The sequence below is a fragment of the Leptosomus discolor genome, chromosome 9, assembly GCF_034619465.1.
Source record: "Leptosomus discolor isolate bLepDis1 chromosome 9, bLepDis1.hap2, whole genome shotgun sequence".
Classification (NCBI taxonomy): domain Eukaryota; kingdom Metazoa; phylum Chordata; class Aves; order Leptosomiformes; family Leptosomidae; genus Leptosomus; species Leptosomus discolor.
This window is the reverse complement of record NC_141399.1, coordinates 36,770,721-36,791,316: the sequence shown is the minus strand read 5'-3', so window position 1 is coordinate 36,791,316 and position 20,596 is coordinate 36,770,721. Positions and strand designations below refer to the sequence as shown.

Sequence of the window (20,596 nt, the reverse complement as noted above, 5' to 3'; positions counted from 1 at the left end):
TGGTTTCAGAAAAAGAATTCAGCTTAACTCCAGCCCGAGGCATTTGCATTTTCAGATGCCTAATGCTCAGGCCAACGTGTTTGACACAGGATGGGTTAATGGCTTTGGTTCTGTGAAATGTGGACCAGATGTTCAGCTGATGCAATTCAATGTAGATCCATTAGAAATTAGTGGAGCTATGCCTGCTTACCCCAGACAGGATTCTGGCCCTGTACTTTGAAATCCTACCTAATACCCACTCAAGAGATTTTTCAGAAGGGAATGGCCTCACTTTTTGGAATCATCTAAACAGGCTGCTAGACAAGCTGCAGAATGTGGTTAAGCTGAAATGACTGCTGCCCTGACCTGCTTGTAATATTACAAACCTCCCTAAACTGAAAGCATAGAGAAGCCTTCTGAGAAGGGAGGGCCAGACAGGAATTGGAGCAAGTCGTCAGCTTTTACTCATGGGGAGACAGGACACAAACAAGCATTGCTTGAGATCAGCTGATACTAGAAATTTAGACCTTGAAACGGTATTCTCTAGAAAGAAAAAACACTTGAGAGCAGACTCAAGTGACACAAAAGCGTGCACTTTCTTTGTAGTGAATCAAGTTGAATATAATCTCCTCAGAGGGAGCTTGCAGGCTTGACCTAAACTTAAATATTCTGGAGTGCTGGTTGACAACGTGAATGTGTGCCCTAAATGAGCTTTTCATCCTGCATTGTTCCTATCCGACAGTACCACAAAACAGCTGTTTCTGCTACAGTTTCACAACATATACATACAGGCGGCACCTCACAACGGGCAGAAACAGGCACTAGAGGCAAATCATTGATTTGTCACCCAGCAGGAAATGGATGGGTCTTGACTATCTCCATTTTAGACCTTGGAGCAGATGCTCTGTTTAGCCAAGCCTTTGAGCATAGGCTTGTAATAGAAAACGGTCTACAAAATTCACCATGGTGATGGGATGGTAAAGAGTGAAAAGGGAGAGGTACAGCAGCATGTTCCTCCCTAAAAGGACTGTTCTTCCATTCAAGTGGAATGTTACTCAAGTCAGATATTTAGAGAAAAAAAGAAGAAAAAATGTCCAGATACGAAAGAAGACCCAGGATATGGAGAAGGCTGGGGTACTCAATGACTTTTTCACCTCAATCTTCACTGGCAAGTGCTCCAGCCACACCTCCCCAGTCAAAGAGGGAACAGGCAGGGGCTGGCAGAACGAAGAACTGCCTGCTGTAGGAGAACATCAGGTTCGAGACCATCTAGGGAACCTGAAGGTGCATAAGTCCATGGGACCTGGTGTGATGCGTCCGCGGATCCTGAGGGAACTGGCGGATGTAATTGCTAAGGCACATCATATTTGAGAAGTGTTGTGGCAGTCTGGTGAAGTTCCTTCCAATTGGAAAAGAGGAAACATAACCCCCATATTTAAAAAGGGAAAAAAGGAAGACCCTGGGAACTACAGGCCAGTCAGTCTCACCTCTGTGCCTGGCAAGATCATGGAGCAGATCCTCCTGGAAACTATGCTAGTACACATGAAAAATAAGGAGGCGATTGGTGACAGCCAACATGGCTTCACCAAGGGCAAGTCGTGCCTGACAAATGTGGTGGCCTTCTATGATGGGGTCACAGCGATGGGGGGTAAAGGAAAAGCAACCGACATCATCTGCCTGGAGTTGTGCAAGGCTTTTGACACTGTCCCATGTGACATCCTTGTCTAAAAACTGGAGAGACATGGATTTGATGGATGGACCACTCGGTGGATCAGGAATTGGCTGGACGGTTGCACCCAAAAAGTCACGGTCAATGGCTTGAATCCCAAGTGGAGACCAGTGACAAGTGGTGTTCCTCAAGGATCGGTACTGGGACCAGGGCTATCTAACATCTGTCAGCGACACGGACAGCGGGATTGAGTGCACCCTCAGCAAGTTTGCCAACGACACCAAGCTGTGTGGTGCAGTCAACACGCTGGAGGGAAGGGAGGCCATCCAGAGGGACCTTGACAGGCTGGAGAGGTGGGCCCATGCAAACCTCATGAAGTTCAATGAGGCCAAGTGCAAGGTTCTGCATCCGGGTCGGGGCAATCCCAAGCACAGATACAGACTGGGCGGAGAATGGGTGGAGAACAGCCCTGCGGAGGACTTGGGGGTGGTGGCAGATGAAAAGCTGAAGATAAGCCAGCAGTGTTGCACTCCTAGCCCAGAAAGCCAACTGCATGCTGGGCTGCATCAAAAGCAGCATGGCCAGCAGGTCGAGGGAGGAGATTCTGTCCCTGCAGTGCTGCATCCAGGTCTGGAGTCCCCAGCACAAGAATGACATGGAGCTGCTTGAGTGGGTCCAGAGGAGGGCCATGAAGATGATCAGAGGAGTACCTCCCCTGTGAGGACAGGCTGAGAGAGTTGGGGTTGTTGGGCCTGGATAAGAGAGAAGGCTCCAGGGAGATCTTCTAGCAACTTTCTGGCACTTAAAGGGGGCCTGCAGGAAAGCTGGGGAGGGACTCTAGCTAGAACTAAATGCTTTGAAATGTTCTGTATTTGCTCCTTTCCCCACTGATCTATAACTGGGTCTATGTCTTCACCTCATGTTTTCCTAAGGCTGTCAATCCCTCCAGCCGTATTCCTATACAGAATTCCAGTGCAGCACTACAGAAGTATGAATCTGGTCAACATCTGAAAACAACTGTCTGGTCTAAGGACAAAAGCTAAGGAGTAAGGTGTCCTTAAGGAAGGCAGTACGTAGGCTTTCCAGCCTAAGTGCCAGCATTTCCAATACCTTTCTGAAGGCAGCTTCATAGAAAAATCATAAAAACAACTATGGACCTGCAGAGCTCCCCTCCTTGGGGCCTTAGCTGAAACCTTTAAGGAATGTAACAAACAATAGGCAACACTACGGTAGGAACTGCCAGCCAGTGCTGTTGGGAGACTCCTCAACCAACAAGCTGAGCTGGTTCAAAACCACAGTATCAGTTAAAAGGAGATAACTGGTTACTGTTAGGGCCACATCTTGAAACATATCCACTTAGAGGAATTCATAATTTGTGGAGTTTCCCCTGTTGAGAAAATATAATCAGGATTTTTGAAGTTCTGTTTATCTTGACAGAAATTACCAAGCTACTAGCTGGAATAGCAAAGCCAGATGAGAAAGGGCAATAACTTCAGTCTAAGCAGAAGTCTCTGCAAATCTCTCTCTTTCAAAGGCTTCAGTGAAAGACTTTCTTATTCTCTGGGGAGAATATACATACACATGTAAATATATATACACATATTAACCAGATCATCTATTTGAGCCAGGAACTATGATACTCAACCTAGAGTCAGTCTGAGTTTGGGAGGATGAAGAAACCCAATGCATCCTTAGTGGCTCTGGAGTCACACTCAGGACCGATTCCTTTACTGGCTCAAAGTACAGATTCACAATGCAGAAGTCACTATACTCTGACCCAACTTTCAAGAGTTTACGACCTCATTTTCCAGAAGTGAAATGAAGTTCACTCAAATTCTGGAGACCAGCTTCTCCCAACTTCTACTCAGTGTGAAAGTGAAAAGGAGAAGATAGATTTTGTAGCAAAGTTCCTTCAAAATGGCATGTTGGAAACATTTTACAGAATATAAATTATATATATGTACACGTAGAACATACAAGTACAGAGCTAAAAACACAAAAAGAAAAGCTCCATTTGCACTTATCAACAGAAAACAGTAAGCTAGTGGCAACACTGTTCAAGTGCTCAAATCATCACTAAACCATCAACTGAGCACTAAATTTTACAGCTGCATTAGAAGAATGTTATAAGCAATGTCAGCAAAAAGTCTCTTTTGGAAGCTTCATAACAAAAATGAAGTGCAGGAAGCTCAGTTTGGTCAGCCTCTTAAAATCCAGTATATACACAGTACAACAGGGAATTGGGAAACTCAGCGCTCCAATCCAGGACATATACAGTATCCCTGAAAGGCTGGTTAAATTGTTTCTCGTTACCTGCTGTCGAAGGCGGCAAAGCAGGTCAGGGAACAACATTACTTACAAACGAAGCAGCACTACTCATTGCAGTTTTGAGGTGGAAAATGTTTGTTTCTCAATCAAAGCAGATACTCCAACAGAAAAATGAGGATGAAAAATGTGGATGATACATAACATATGAGCTCAGCAGCTTCAGACCAGAGAAGTTCAGCAAGAACAAGAGGGCGTTCAGTGTCAGTGAACCAAGCCAGCCTAAGCATTCCTTCCGTGTCTTCACTTTCCTAAAACAGATGTCAGTACAAAAATGCAGACAAGGGTAATTGCACTGTTTCTTTCCTCTGAAGAATTAGTGACACAGTCCATTAGATTCTGCTTTCCTGTTCCAGGTGATAAAAAGGCTCCTGTGAGTCCCAGGGTCACACTCGCACATTGTTTGCTTTATTGTTCGAGGCCTGGGAAACCCGATTGATGCTGCTTTCAATAAAGACCTTCAGGCCCTTTAAACTTTGCGCATAGAGATATTCCAGATACCAATTCCACTTCTTTCCCTATAAAAACAGAAAGACTAGTCAGATGTGCAGCTTTATCTCTTTCTCAGGCCAATCTGAAAAGGTCTACAAATATCACCTTCTACAGTTTGACAACATCGATCCTCATCTGTAAATACCCGCAGGTATACACAGTCACATCTGATCCCAAATGCCCAAACTTTTCACTTGTGTTACACATTCCTAGCTTAAACATGACAAATCTTGATTTTTTTTTAGTATTGAAGATGTTTATAAATCCCAGTTCTAAAAACAGCAAAGTCTCAACAGTGAAGATGTCAGGAACAAAGTTAACATGGATATTAAAGCCTTCCTTCCAACGCTAACGGCGATTCCTCCAGACCAGGTTTGAAGTACACTGTGGTACAAGAAGGGAAACAAATTGCCCCTGTACTTGCTCAGTGGAGGATCCCTGTTGAAAGCTATAACAAAGCTACACATCTGTCTCAGAAACTTAATATTAAGTTCATTGATAATAGAAATTCTACTTCAAGTACAACAAAAATATAACTTCTTCTGGAGCCTGCAGAGAACAACAAACAGCCTTGCCCTGATACTGCACTGACTTGTGGAGGAAATACATAAAAGTCTCAGACCACTACCCACAGATGGCTAGATACATAACTTCTCAGACGTTCACGTCCTCATGTTTGGCCCCGTGAAGAGACTGAACCAAAGTCTACAGCTGGAATTTTTCCTTTTCAAAATCTATATAATAGAGCATTTGTGGAATTGGTGAATATTATCACCTCACCCTCTTCTACATAGCTGCTGAAAGCCGCCTGTTTTCACTTCACTAAAACAAGCAATCTTACCTTAATTAAACTGAAGTTGAAGGTGGTATCACCCGGCGAAGCCTTAAAGAGAGGGAATAAAAACAGTATCAAGTCAGATAAAAAGTATGTCCAGCGTTGCTGTGCCTCTGCTTAGTCCTCTCCTAAATCAGGAATTGCAGGTGTGCAAAGAAATTCAGAGATTTTTAACCATGCTTCATGATGAGCTTCCAGCATTATACTGCCTCTACAAGTCGCAAAGTAACACAGAGGACCCTCTTGCCCTGTGCTGCAGCACTACTGGATAGCAATGGAGCATATTACAGGTATCTTTACCCATTGTCTCTCTACAGGGTAAAAGCTACCCCTTCAAAACATTAGACAGATAATTCCCAGCAATGAGAAAGAGCAAGAGAAGAAAACTTAACCGACATTCAGATTACTGCTTGTGTTCTCTGGGTGTGCAGCAGAGCAGCGCCCTCTGGCGCTCTGCTCTGAAGTGCTTCAGAAAAGATGGCACTGCAGCTAAATATTTTTTCTTGTCTCAACACACGTCGGTGATAGTTGCCAAGCAAAATCTCTTTCTTGGTTCTGCAGTAGGAAGAACGTAAAAACTCTCAACCAGAAGGTTTTGGTTTGGTTTTTTGAGGGTTGGGTTTTGTTTCGGTTGGAGTTTTTAGGGTTGTTTTTTCTGTTTGTTTGGGTTTTTTTGTTTTGGTTTGGTTTTGTTTAGATTTTTTTACTTACAAAAGCTACAAAAGAATCAGGAAGCTCAGAATAGAAAGGATCTAGACAGATATGAAAAACTAATCCTGCTACAACAGGAGAAAGACCAAGGAAAAGAAGATGTAACAAAAATAAAATAGCCCCCTCCAGCAAAGACAAAACTGAGTTTAATGAGCAGTAAGAGACGAACTACCTAGATTCAGGACACAGTCAAATTTGTGAAGTGCTCCTAACAACCAGCATTCTTTCCTTCAACTTTAACCTCAGGTTTCCCTTGCTTCATTCCAGGAGCCACATCTATGCACACCTTCAGTTCAGCATTCCTCACCACAAAGCAGTGTCTGCGTGCACCCCTGGGACAGCCTACAAAACCGGATTTCTCAGAGCAGCATGCACATCTCGGAACAGTAACAACTCTGGCAAGCTGCTCCCTCCACTATACAGTAGCTGCATTGAACACATGATGGCCCTGGAATTCAAGACAACTACTAGCAGAACTCATATCAGACAATACAAGACAGCACCATATTATCTTACTACTCATATTTCTTTATTAATAAGTCATTCTCAGAGCTACTGCAAGAGCCAGAAAGCAGTGCTAAAGAGTTCTATCGTGCGCACCTGTACACCATTTAAATGCATCCTTCTTGACTTTCTAGAGTTTAAACGTTTATGGCACACTCCATATTTTGTGGGGCAGAATGCACTATGGGGAAGCTTTTACTGAACTAGTAATGTATTTCATTATTTAGCTATTTTAGTTCTATCCTCAAAATGATCATAAGCACAAATTCGCATCTAAAACTGTTACATTCGTGCTTTCATACCATGCAAACAAAGACTATTTAAGTTGTGTCGCTGATCTAACACAAACACTGACATGCCATACCAGCTTTTGAAGGCTCAGTTGGCTCTACAAGTCAGCTAGTACATTGAGAGACGCTCCTCTAAAGAAACTGTCAAGACAGAACATCTGGTGCTGCCAAAGGCCCAAATGTTGGCCAACACCATTACCTCCCGCAGGAAGAGGAGAGCATAGCCCATCATGGCTGGGTGGTAGACAATGTTAAAGCCGGCTTTGAATTCCTGCACTGCAGTTTTCTTCAGCAGTTCATAATCCATACAAAGACCTTGAGGATGAATATCCTTCTGGAATACACTGGATGTCCACAGGCACCCCACCATAGCTATTATGTACCGGTTGTACTCTTGGTATGTCTCACTGCTGAATTTGAATTGCAGTATTTTCTGAGGGACAAGAAAACAAATCAATAAATAGCATCCTCAAAGTAGCTGTGTGCTCCCTCCAGTCCCTAAAACATTAGCACACCTCCCCTTCATTCAACCAAACTCCTTGCTAAAGCCTGTTCTAGCACATAGTAGATTTGTCCACAATACCTTTTTACTCAGCTCATTGTCTTTTGCAGCCACCAGGTTGGTTCGATACCTGAAAAAAAACAAAACAAAGGTAAGGGTCTGTAAATTTTTTTACTGCCTACTAGTGTTTAAAAAAAGCTGGAGGAATCTATTAAGAAAGCTTATTTCCTCCAGCTTGATGAGAGAGAGATCATCAAACTTTACTGGTAAAAAAAAAACAAAAACAAAAACAAACCAACAAAAACCCCCCCAAAAACCCCAAAAACCCACGAACAAGAATTCCAAGGGACTTTACCATGTGGCATAGATCCACCCTTTCCAGGCAGAGTAGCGAGACACCCAGTAATGTTAATCTCATAAATGATTAAGACATGACCGGTTTGCCTGGGACAGTCACCTCCATAAAGGTAATATGGAAGAATTGACATACAGCCTTAAAATCAGCAGAAAAAAGCAGTCTATTTTTAAGGGAGACTTTCATTCACTAAGCACAGAAACAGAAGCCACTGGAAGTAATGCAACTTGACAGTTGTTCTATATAATAAGCACTAGCTCCTCTTACTTCCCAGAGACCATCCTGTCATGTTAATTACCCTGCAGACTCCTCAGAGAAAAAGCCACACGGCGAGCCCTGTGCCAGCTGCCAGCCATTGGCTGCTGCGCTCTCAGACGCAAGCACGGGAACTAGCAAGGCCGAGAACAGCAGCCATGTTGGTGGGTCCTGCAGAGCGCTAACCAGCGCTGCCCTTGGACCCGCGGGCAGCACGAGGCGGTCTCCAAGGCCCACAGAGCTCGGAGGTGACACAAGTGCTTCCTACTCAGCACATTCAAAGCACAAGTCTAGTGGTCAAAGCACAGGGGTGAGAATTTGTATAGTTAACTACTAGCGATTCCAGCTGGCTGACTTAAGTTCTCTCATAACAATACAGAAACTCCTTCCTTCACATATGAAAGATATGGAAATAATACTAGGAAAGACGTCAGAATCCTCCTATTTTGGATAACAGACTGAAAAAAGAGAGTAGGAACTACAGCTATAAAATCCTGTATCATGAAAGGTGGGCACAGCTCACACTTCCACGGTAAGCAAAAGTGTATTTCAGATTTTACACCAAAGTAATTTCATTTCCAAAAGACTCAAAGAGAAGACAAGGACTCCCTACAGCCTGCATCGTTTGTGGTACCTGTACATAATGTAGCAGAGCTGATTCAAGCTGACAGAATCCATGCTGAGAAGCGCTGGGTAGAAAACTCCAGCAGGAGGCATTACCAACAAAGGCAGATTGTACCTCAGATACATGTCACACACCTGCAGGAATGAAGCAAATCCAGGCAGATTATTACTGCCATCAACAAACCCCAAAGCATTGAAAAGCAAAAGAGAGCACGACACTGCGTTCCAGCCAGCTCCATCAACTCCATCTAGGAGACAAGGCCAGAGTGAAGCAATTCTATTAGTTTTCTTCTCAGTATGAGACACATTCATCAGTTCATAACTCCGTCTCTGCTTCAACCACTGAGGTATACCAAATCCTTTGACATGGTTACTTGCCGAGTCAAATCACCCAGATCTCTGTAAAAAAGCAGCGGCCATTTTTTTCTGATCTTTGAGATCATTCCAACATAGGTAGCTGGGATTGCACTAGGGCTGACCCTGTTCCTAGCCTGGTCCGCTGATACCAGCAAGCCAAACAGACTACACATCTCTTCCAATTGGGAAATTAAATCTTTCCATTTGACCTTGCTGGTATTGCATGAACACATGATAAAGCTTTGCTCTAAGAAAAGATGATATGGCATTAAAACACAGGCTTACCACCAGACTCATGGTTAGAATTTAAGGTTGAGTTTCAAGTAAAAAAGATACTTTAAAATTTCTGTAGATTTAACAAGATCTTCAGCTATAATGACAGTCTTAAAGTATGGCTCAACAATTGAAAGCAATATTGCTGTAACTGCACGCGTTACAATCCTTTATAGCTCAGCCACAGTAGCTATCGCCAAAGGTACACTCTTCAGGAAGCTGTGCATCATTCTCAGAAGAGTAGTGGTCTGGGAATGTGCATTTCTAGTTACTACAGCTCAGACCATAAACAATTAAGCTGTGACAGCCTGCCATCCCAAAGATGAATACTTCTTACATTTTGTTAAAATTAGGCATAACAATTTTTTTAGGACTCCTTCCCCATATCTTATAACAGACTTTTCACTAAAGATTGTTTGCCAGACCTTCACCCTTCCTCTTGCTCTCAGTACAGCTATACCATGTGAGGTATACGCAGATATTTGTATGTAACGGAATTACTGGTATTTTCAGAAATCTAGGCTCTTTACTTAATACCTGAGTTCTGAATACATAAGCAAAACATCAAGAAAAAATTCAAATACTAGTTATCCACTAGAGCACCCATCATCGGATACTGAAGGGGGCATGATTCTCTTTATGTTCCCATAAAATGAGCATTTACTTATTTTAAACACACTGTCTTACGCAAATGTTGTTGCCCATTCGTTTCGCGCATTTTTAACGGACGTTTTATTTACAAATAGATCCCAGAACTACCATCGTTTTTTCAACTCTTCACAATTTTATCTAAATTGTAGGAGCAACAACAGCATGGCTGGAGTTCATATGGCAGTAAGCACATCTAGAGAGAGGACGCAAGGAGGCTAGAGAACAGGCTTATGCCTATTTGATACTGTTTAGTTTGTCTACAGGACAAACTGGGGAAAAAACCTTCACTTTTTAAGGGAATATTTAAGGAAAAAGATCAGGATACGTTGTTTGAACTGAACATTGTTCTTTTCTATAAATTAGCATTAAAAAAGCATGTTATGCCATATTGTTACTTCCCCTTCCACAGTTCACCTCTGACTGAAGAGCAACCACCTTCTAGCAGTATATTTAGCTCTCCCTGTGGATGCAACAGCAGCAGCTACCACCTGTACATCTACAAAGTATTTGGAGCATTCTTGCATTTAATCACAAAGTTCTGTAAGCTAAAATGAGGAAGGTGTTTTCATGCTCTAGCTTAAAAAAAAAAAAAGCAATTAGCCTTGGAGCTTGTGATTTTCAAAGCCAAAATGAATGGGATACATACAATTTCATAGAAATCCAGGATGAAGTACAGTAAGAAAGTAGGATTGCTTTCTAAACGCAATGCAACAGTAGAGATCCATCCAACAAAGTGGATCAGTTCAGCCACTATGTTGACTACTCCAGAAAGGGTGGTATTCCTGCAGCGATGACATGACGCAACGTTAGCACATACACCTCTTTGCAAACGGTAAAAAGGAAAATGGTGAAAAAGAAATTGAAGTTTATCCTTCTGCCCCCATCAAGCATTCAGCAACATGCATTTCTTCTTCAATATACCCAGTAACACATTGTTACAGACATTATTCCAGACATAACCCAGCTGTCAGTGTTACAAGGATTTTGACTTCTGGACATTTCCATTTTCAGTGTCAACAGAAATACTTTTAAAGAAAGAGAAAAACCAGGATTGACTAGATAGCATACAATATAACAGAAACATTACAGCATAGTTTACCTTCTAGTTGGTCTTTGTGCTAGGTAATAGGGCTAGAATATAGATCTAAACACACTAGTGAACAATGCACAGAACGCTGTATTCCATTTCAGACAAAACTTACAAAGAATGGACTTGAGAGTCAGGCTCTGCATCCAGATGAATCACATGCCAATTTAACCAGTTCTGCAACAGCTCTTTCAGGCTCTCAATAACACTGCACTGCAAGAGGCAAAAAGAAAACAGGCCGATGACAATTTACACAAATGAATTACACTAAACCAAAAATGCCATGAGAATTGACACATACAAAGAAAGAGTTTCTCAGGACCACAAAGAGCAGCAAGATAATTGCACGTCCCCTTGAACTGAATGTACACATTACATGGCTTTCCCTGGAGAACGCGAGTTTCAAATACTGAGGTAAAATTGCAAAAACCAGCTGTTGTCTTATGTACTATCAGTTCTTTTTATTTCCAATGCCCCAGTTTAATTCCAGTCTAAAACCAAAATATCTTAAAGGCACTAAAATTCCCAAAGTAGTTACATTGTAAGTATATATATTTTACCTTCATTTGGGCACAGACTTCCCCAAAAGAAGTCCCCTATACAATCCCTCAGACTGCTACACCTGACACAAGTGCAGGCAGCAATATCAACTAGAAGTAAACAGCCACTGTACTCACTTAAATTACCTTAAAGTAAAGGGACGATGTGAAAAAGAGCTGTGCCAGGGGATCACAGAGGTGTGACTTCATTTCTGAAACAAATGAGAAAGCAGTATAACTGTGCACAGATTCTATCTCCCAAGATCAGACACTGTCCAGCCTCACCCAAAGGATCTGCAACACATACCAGAGAAGCTGCTGAGGGGAATCCAACTCACAAGTCTGAGGATTTGTGATCGGCAGCAGAAGCCATTCCAGAGAGGAAGGCTCTTATACAGGAACTCTTCACAAGAAGAGAATCCCTCCTACAAAGCAGAAGATGAACATTCAAAAACTCAGCTCATACGCCTGCACCTTGCCATGCTTACTGCACCCTGGAGAAAGAAAGAAGCTTACACCTCCTTCCTGCCATACAAGTCACCAGGACATTCAAATGACCATTCTCGACATCATTGTCAAACTATCTTTCCTGCAGAAAACAAGGCCATCTCCAGAATATTGACTTGCTATAAGAATATGTCTTTTTATTGCTTGAGACACTGCCACTTCTCAGAGATACTACAGGAAACAGGTAAGTCCCAAAAGTACTTTAAGGAAAGACTTTGTGAAACCCTTGGCTTCTACAAAACAGGCACTTACCTGCAAGAAACACTCTGCCTTGTAGACAGTTTCCAGGAAGTCCTTGAATTCTTCTTCATATTGGTTATTATCAGCCACACACCAAGTGCATTCTAAACAGGAGAGAATGCTGTGTTTGAATATGAACACAGCAAGAACAAGCACAACCAGAAACAGAATTCAGTTCTCCTCCAGTAGTTGTTTTAACACTATGCGATTGTCACTACAAATCCATATAGCAGAGTACCGTTATTGAAAGGTGAAAGCCTCAGGCATCCTTTACTGCCCTCCCATGCAAGGTAATTCTAAGTTCCTACCTTCCTGAAGAGTCTGGCCCATCCAATAGTAGAGCCGCAGGTAAATGGATTCATCTTTGATGCAATTCATGTAGTGAAGCAACAAAGGGTTGGTTAGCACTGAACCCATCTGGGCAGGAAACTGCAAGAGAAATCAAGAGTTATTCAGTGTTACAGCAGCAAATTGCCAGAGAATCTCTTTCTATCAGAGTTGTCTAATCCCTTTACCAGCAACAAGACCATCTCCAGGGCTCATTCATCACCCTCAGGCAGGACTAGATGCTCTGTTAGAACTAGGTAGCTCACACATCACTCACATATAAGCAGGGCACAGAGGAACATCCTTTGATGCCTCAAAGGATTCAGTGAGCTCATTGAGACCGACCTGAAACTCACCTCTAGATGGTGGATATTTTGTAGGAGTTGAGAAAAGGTCTGCAGCTGCTCCACTGGAAAAGACTCATTTGTACTGCACAAATCAACACAGTTCTTTCCCCTGATCCCTTCTAAATTATTTTTGCTTGTACTGCTTGCAGGTATAATCAACTGGGTATTCCATTTCTGTAGGAAAGAAACACAAATGAATAGCAATGACTCGATTTCCAGTGCAAACAAGTGCCCTTGTGACCAGTGTTCCTGTAAAGACACTGCTTTGCAAAAAAGGTACCCAGGCTTTCATTATAATGGGAATGCTGCATTTCTATATAGCTACTCTACCCTTCCCACGCCAAAATAAAGCCTTTATTTGCCAGTATTCATAATGGAAACAGCTGCTTGGCACCTTCTAGGGTCTGCCTTAGGCCCATAACCTACCCTTTTTCGTGACTGAGGTTGAGCTGCGCGTAAAAACAGCGTCTGGGCCACTGGAGAGTTTTCCTGGTTTCTTTGCCTTACTGTGTTGATTGCTGCTTTCCATGGACCCTCTGAATTCTTGAAGTAAGTCTGAAAACATAAATCAGACATCTATGCAAGAAGCCAAACTAAGACAAAGCGACAGAAAGATTCTGGTGTCACCACAGTGATGTACATACACTCAGCTCTGCTTGACAGACCAAGAGGCTCAGTTTTCACAGCACAGAACTCTCACCATTCCTCAGCTTTATTACTTTTTGACAGTAGCTCAACAGTTATGCTTTTATTTCCCTCTGAAATTATGGCCCCTTTTTCAGAAGCGATCTCCAACACTTCTGATTTATAATCCTCATTCAGATCAATCATCAATTTGTAGAGTAAATCTCAAGTATACATTAAAATAAAACATGACCAAGGTATGCTTATGCAAGTTACTAGGAAAGCTTCCAGAGTTCAGCATCAGTGATATCCACCAAACGGAACAATTCAATGAGTAATCAGATTCTCAAATTAATATAGATACTACAGCTAAAACGAAAAATGGAAAAATGTACCCAGCACCTTTTCTGCTGACCTTTTCTTTGTCACTTCAATTGCAATCAGTCCTTAAATTCTAATCAAGTGCCAAACCTTTACAAAAGTATTCAGATTGGTTTGGGTCTAGGTAATAAAGCTTTTATTATATAAGTTAAGACAGTGTGTTCATAATAACAGCTGAAGATGTATTTGGGTTTTAGTTGCTAGTTATTTACTTCTGTGCATGCCAAAAAAGTAAATTCTTCAACAGATGACTGTGCAGCAAAATGCAAAAGTATAAAATTATAGAGCAATATAAGTACTCAAGCAGATCAAAACAAAATAAATTTTATTTAATAGAAACACAACTTGCCTACATATAAATTATATGTCTCTTCTAAACAAACAAACAAACCCCAAACAGAACAAAATGAAACCCTAAGTCTATTCCATTGAAGTACCAAAAGAAAATCTGTTGCAGAGTTTAGGTCTCACCTGATGTTATTCTCTGTTATATATTCAGTTTCTGCTGCGCATACTCTACTTGGTCAAATGGCTAAGCATACATATAAACCTCTCTAAAAGCAGAGTCACACTTTTTGCTGTTACCCTTAAGGCTCTGACAAATCAACTTATCACAGTTTTTTTCCCTCCACTTTTTTTTTCTCTCTCCTGTGACATGGACTTTCCAAGTGGGAAGTTACTTTACTGACTTCCATTCTTACTCGTACTTGGGAAAGTCAGCAATATGGACAATGCTTTGTACAAATAAGACAGTTTGTTTCCTGAAGAACTTAACATTGTGTGAAACAAGTCAAAACTAGCAAGAACAGCAAAAGGAGGATTAAAGTAATCCTCATAGGGATAAAGGTAGATGCCATTCCATTCCAAATCATCTCATTGTCCTGAAGAGGAAACAAAACGCAAGGCAAGGAATCCTCATCTAAACCTGATTTTACTCAGTTAAAAAAGGAAATAGAATTAGTCTTCATCACTAAATCATGCTATAGCTTAAATGGAAAGCTCAGAACAATTACTGTCATAAATACTGTTTCCAAATAGATTAAATCTAATTCCTTACCTTCATTTTCCCAGGAAGGGTTATGGCCACCAGCTCAGGACAGAAGAGTTTGTAAAGTGATAGCAGAGCCTGCAGATGAGGCTGCATTCCCTGTCAAATAGCAGAACAAGAGGAAAAACATGCAGGGTATGTTTTTAATATAGAAATTGAATACTGTATTCTAGAAGCAAAAAAACCCCAGTGATTACAAAAAGCTTTCTAAAGCTACGTGTCACTAAGTAACCATAGATGAACAATTAAAATGAAAGGAAGAACAGAAACTATGTCAACGAAACACCATAGGAAGAGAATTGAAGGAGGAAATTTCTGTAGTCATAACTAATAAAAATGAAAACTATGAAAAATAGTCTTCTGCTGTCTAAACATTCCAAAAACATGTTCTTAAAGCTACATTTTTTTCTTTTAAAAAAGGGAGCAAGATCCTTTACAATCATATTTCGCATTTTTTATACCACATGAAAAAGGAAGACAAATAGAAAATTAAGGACTGTAATAGATAAATGAAGCTGCCCCTTGCTTCAGAGATTTTACCACACCTAGCCATAAAACATATAGCTTTGTGTGTGTCATCACACGTGCTCACAAAACACAAATGAGAATTGGGGATGCACACGCAAGATACACAAGCCCTGATGCTACAAAGACTACAGCCTACAAATCCCCGTCTAACTCTGTCCTAATACACTAGCCATTCTTCTCCATCCTGTAAGGATGTCAGTCTTACAAACTACATGACTAACCACAGTTCAAACTCTACAAGTTTTGAAATGAACTCACCATTTTCGCTTGGAGGTCAAGCAGTCTTCTAATCCGAAAAGGCTTGACTGGAAATACAATTAAGAACATAATGGATTTAACAACCACTGTATCAGACATGTAAGCAAAAATGCAACATCACTTTTACTATAGAAATTTACAGCAAAGCAAGCAGAACCAACCAGCCTTATTTCTAGGCTGACAGGTTTCCGATTCAGAAAGCATTACATAAATCAGGCTGAACTACCACTCATGCTTCCTTGCCTTAAAAGCAAGATATTGGCTAGTCATTATATTAGCTCCATTGGAAGAAAAGTGCCAGCAAACAGAATGAGCAACAAAGTGGTATTCTACCTCACACAATTGGATAGACTCACCGCTTTCTTTCTTGGTCAGGAGGTAGAGCAGGTGGCAGATGTAGGGGCACTGCAAAGAAAAGGCAGCAATGAACTCTCTCGCTGGTGCAGATGGCTAACTAGGATACACTAGAAGCAACATACAGGCTTCACAAGCTGATACTGTTTCCTTCACTTGGCTGCCTCAAGTCGTCACTGCGTCCCTGGTGGGGCAGAGCATACCTTACTTCCCTCAGGAAGTAGCAGGTTTTTTACATGTCACATATCAATTGTATTTAGAAACATCACCTGCACTATGAGCAATCCCTACAGTAATCAAGCTATTCAGGTCTTGGGTTTTAGAACATGGTCCAGATACTTCAGGAGTCATCCAGGAAAGTACAAGTACATTTTCAAAAAAGAAAGGCACCTTTGAATCAAAATAATTTATTAGAGCTTCTAACTACAATTGAGGCTGTAAGAGTCTTAAATTAGTTTCACACCAACTCTGGTGCACTTTCCAATTGGCCCATCTTGCCTGAAAATGCTATTTTAAACAGTAAGAACTTATAATCTTTTCATAAAACTGGATTTAACTAATGTTAACCTAAAACCATTAAAAACTTTGCAAGAAATATAACTCAGAACTTCGGGAACTTTAGAAGTCTTAACCGCAAAATATCCTAAACGGAAAGAATATTAACAATTTCTTATCTAACATGACTGCCAAGATCACCTTAACATGAAGTGAATTCAAGCACTTCAGTATTCCAGCACCTGGATTTTACAGTTGCCGTATAGCAGAAATCTCCTAATCGCTTGCTCTAACTTAAGCTACATTTCAAATCAATTAAGGAGAACAACATTTAGTTTCTCACCTTCAAACAAACATTGCTCTAAAAGGTTTTTTTCTTTTTGCCCAAGGTATGCAAGTCAGTTTCTCCCCAGGAAGAGGAGACTTCACTTGCTGATGTCTAACATCAAAGGCAATCTCAGAGACTGCAGCATCATTGCTACTCTTGGGAGTTTAGACAGAATATACTGTCACTGTTTGTGATGCAGAATAGCAATTCCTGGAAACATGTTTAAACAACCAGACCACAGCATTGAAACTAAAATAATCCTACAGCACGTCCTTGTTTCTCAATTACCCAGCAATCTTAGAATGCAAAATGAAAAAAAAAAAAAAAAAGACAATAAATTCCAGCCATCAGAAAATGGTCTGTAACCAACAGCTACTCCAAACCAATTCTAGCATTAATATGCATACTACCAACGAACATTTAGGCTTATTTTTCTATTCCATATATTCTTCAGCTCTCCTTACCATCTTCTCATCTTGCAGGAAGGAAAAGAAGAAACCATAGAGCGCGCGAAGTTGTTCCTTGCGATCGATGAAGTCAAACACTGTGATCAGCCATCTTAAAAAAAGCAGCTACAGATAGGAAAAAAGGCCACATTACTTTAAGTGATGGGCAAAAGCAAGACAGACCAGTCATTAGCCAATTTAAGAGACAATCATTACATGCCGCTCTCAAGGACAACCAGATAGCTGCAGGTGAACAGCACAGGGATAATTCAGCTGTGGAAGAAAGCCTGCCAAAAGCACCAACCGCCAGATCAGAATGGAAGCGGCAGCTCAGTTCTGAATGTGTGCTAACTCTCAGATGTGATCCGAGGGCCCCTCACTACAAGAGAGACATTGAGGTGCTGGAGCGTATCCAAAGAGCAGCAACATGAAGGGCCTAGAGCACAAGTCTTATGAGGAGTGACTGAGGGAATTAGGGTGCTTTAGTCTGGAGGCTGAGGGGAGCTCCTTAACACTCTCTACAACCACCCGGAGGAGGTTGTAGCAAGGGAGGTGTCGGTCTCTTCTGCCAAGTAGCAAGCTATAGGACAAGAGGAAATGGCCTCAAGTTGTGCCAGAGGAGGCTTAGATTGGATATTACGAAAAATTTCTTCAACAAAAGGGTTGTCAAGCATTGGAATAGGCTGCCCAGGGACATGGTTGAGTCACCATCCCTGGAGGTATTTAAAACGTGCAGATGTGGCACTTAGGGATGTGGTTTAGCGGTGGACTTGGCAGTGCTGCGTTAATGGTTGGACTTGATGATCTTAAAAGCCTTTTCCAACCTAAATGATTCATGATTCTGCGATGTAAACCTTCGAGCAGACTATGTGAAGACAAAAAAAACCCTGTTAAGTCATGTTGCCATGGCCAAGGTACACAGAACCTAAGGGATATCTTGCTGAAGCTGGTGAAGAATACCTCAACTTTCTGTGAAACAATTCAGCTGTGTTGGTGGAGAAACCATTCCTATGAAATTCAGACACGAGACAAGCAGGAACTGTACAAATTTCCACTTGCACTTAAAAAGTGCTCCTCAGATCCCACTGACGTTCCAGAATGAGTGTCTCTGCCAATCTTTCTAAATGACAGTATCTTATGTAAGAACCTTGTACATTAAAACCTCAGAATTTCTGTTTCCTGAAAATAATCTGTCCTCATCATTCCTGCACAGAAGCAATAACTACTGTAAACATTACTAAGTCACCTGGATGTTGCTTGAGCATTTGCCAACGCAGAGCCAAGATACAGATGAAACCACGGAAGTTTCTGGTATTACTGAGGCTGGAACCAGGCTCTTCAGTAAACGAGTATTCACTGTATCAGCTGCAAAACAAAAAAAATTAAAATAAGATAGTGCTCACATACCAGGTTCTTTGATATACAGTTTTGAAGCTTAGGTCAAAATTCCGTCTGGACAAGATTACTCAGAGCTTCATTGCTTAAAGTAAGAGTGCACAAGAATCTAGTAGGGACTTACCTATACCTCAAAAAATTATGTGAAATATTTTTTTTTGGCTTAAAGAAAGAGAATTGAATATTGAGTATTTTGATACTGAAACAGCCTTTAGACAAGACAAAAGCAACACAAATTTCTGGTAACATTAAACGACTGATTCCTTTGGCAAAAGAGTATATGACTGTCAGCCAAACATCAGCAGTGTTCTGGTGATAACTCAGTAATTTTAAATCAAGAAAAGCACTAAACTACTCGCATAATGGGGAAAAAAATCCTGTGTGCTCCTCTTGATTCAGAGGGAGTGGAAAGTTTAGGGGTTTTATTTTCATTGAATATTTCATTATTTAGAAGTATAAACGGTGGCCACCATTTCTACGAAAGCAGGACGAGGGCTGCACTGACACTGCTGCATTGATTCTTAGGATGACATTTTAATTTTAGCAAGTTTCAGTAATACAACTGTCAGTTTGTTGTTATTTTGATCTGTGGGAAAAAGAAACCTGCACAAACCGTTACAACAAGGAAAAGACACAATAGTTGCTAAGGACACACTTTAAGCCTTTCAGACACCTGCAATTATGAACAAAGGAAATAAGCTGTTCAAAAAATAGCTGTAACAAGCCATAATATTTTTCCGGATATTACTCCCCTGTAGCAAGAACTGCGATTATTTTTAGCATGAACTCAGAAATTACACTGAAGCATGCCAGGAAGATTGATTTTATGCTAAACTACCTAACAATACAGTCACCATAAACACATTGTCTCAAGCAGGTTTGATTAGAGGGGAGATAGACATTCACAGAAGACACAGTAGCAGTATATAAACACTTTACCAAGTTTGCCACTGAGTGCCACATTTAGCAGTACATCAAATCCTTCAGGGGGTAACCCTCTTTGCAGGGCAATGCTTTCCACAGTAGTCAAGTGTTTCTGCAGAACACCGTTCTTTTTCAGTGAAACACGGTCTTGAACTGGGAGGGGGGAGAGGGAGGGAAGAAAACAAACACAAGGATGAAACTGAACTGAAAATGAGCTATTTCAAACTTCTGTGAACTGTTCGTACAAGTATTCCTTTTTGTTGGGTTCTTTACATAGTAACAGAAAGACATTAAAGAAATACTACAAAGCTCAGGCATTAAAAAGGGAAACAGCAGGTAAAACTAGATGATTTTTATTATTGTTGTTGTTGTTATTAAGAATTTGGTTATCTTTTTAATCCTAGGTAGCTAACTTTAAAACTGCTCTTACCTTTCTCAAAGTAGCTCAAAGCTTGCTCAAGGGAGTCTTGCTTGCTGACAATCTTCTGATCATTAGGATACTGATGATTCTGGACACTTTTTTCACAGTCAATCCTCTCTCCTCTTAGCCATGCAGAGAGATCAGATTGATTTTTACAGTGAACTTGCAGAGGCTGTTTTAGGGTCTTAGAACTCTCTCTTCGCTGCATCTTTTCAGACTCCCAGCCGAGAGTGGAGATTTTTTACTCATTTGTCACGTGGGTTCCAATCCTTCATTACAAAGGGGCAGGAAAATAGATCACCCTCCAACAGCTGAAGAACATCAGAAAGCCAGTTCCTTGCAAGAAAAGAAAAATTCATTTTCCTGACAAACAGATTTTAGAGGGATCCTGCATAATGTAACAGGGTAACTTCAGAGGAAATAATTTAGAGCTGCCTGGCTCCAAAAAGATTAGACAATATACTCAGAAGATGCACAGACAACTGTGTATCAAAAGTCGATTCTTGCTTTCATTAAAGAAGAAAA

At 41.1% G+C, this 20,596-nt stretch overlaps 1 protein-coding gene across 1 annotated transcript; it reads right to left on the bottom strand.

Moving 5' to 3' along the window:
* Positions 1 to 4,359: 4,359 nt before the first annotated feature.
* On the bottom strand, positions 4,360 to 20,279 carry CENPI (centromere protein I). The gene is made up of 20 exons (XM_009952610.2): positions 20,081 to 20,279; positions 19,666 to 19,803; positions 18,578 to 18,696; positions 17,350 to 17,457; positions 16,065 to 16,113; positions 15,709 to 15,755; positions 14,932 to 15,021; positions 13,296 to 13,424; positions 12,879 to 13,043; positions 12,504 to 12,624; positions 12,208 to 12,299; positions 11,756 to 11,873; positions 11,596 to 11,660; positions 11,025 to 11,122; positions 10,469 to 10,604; positions 8,552 to 8,676; positions 7,389 to 7,437; positions 7,005 to 7,238; positions 5,307 to 5,348; positions 4,360 to 4,491 (listed from the first exon to the last, which is right to left on the bottom strand). The coding sequence occupies exons 1-20, from the start codon at positions 20,277 to 20,279 to the stop codon at positions 4,360 to 4,362; spliced, it is 2,256 nt and encodes a 751-aa protein (XP_009950912.1).
* Between the last annotated feature and the right edge of the window lie 317 nt (positions 20,280 to 20,596).

Bases quoted from the DNA above. Each gene is read 5' to 3' on its own strand.
- CENPI (XM_009952610.2), bottom strand. From the start codon at position 20,279: ATGCAGCGAAGAGAGAGTTCTAAGACCCTAAAACAGCCTCTGCAAGTT. The intron at 18,697-19,665 runs GTAAAGTGTTTA...TTTGTTTTGCAG, and splicing joins GGCACTCAGTGGCAAACTTG to CTGATACAGTGAATACTCGT. The intron at 5,349-7,004 runs GTAATGGTGTTG...CCTCTCTTTAAG, and splicing joins CTCTCCTCTTCCTGCGGGAG to GCTTCGCCGGGTGATACCAC.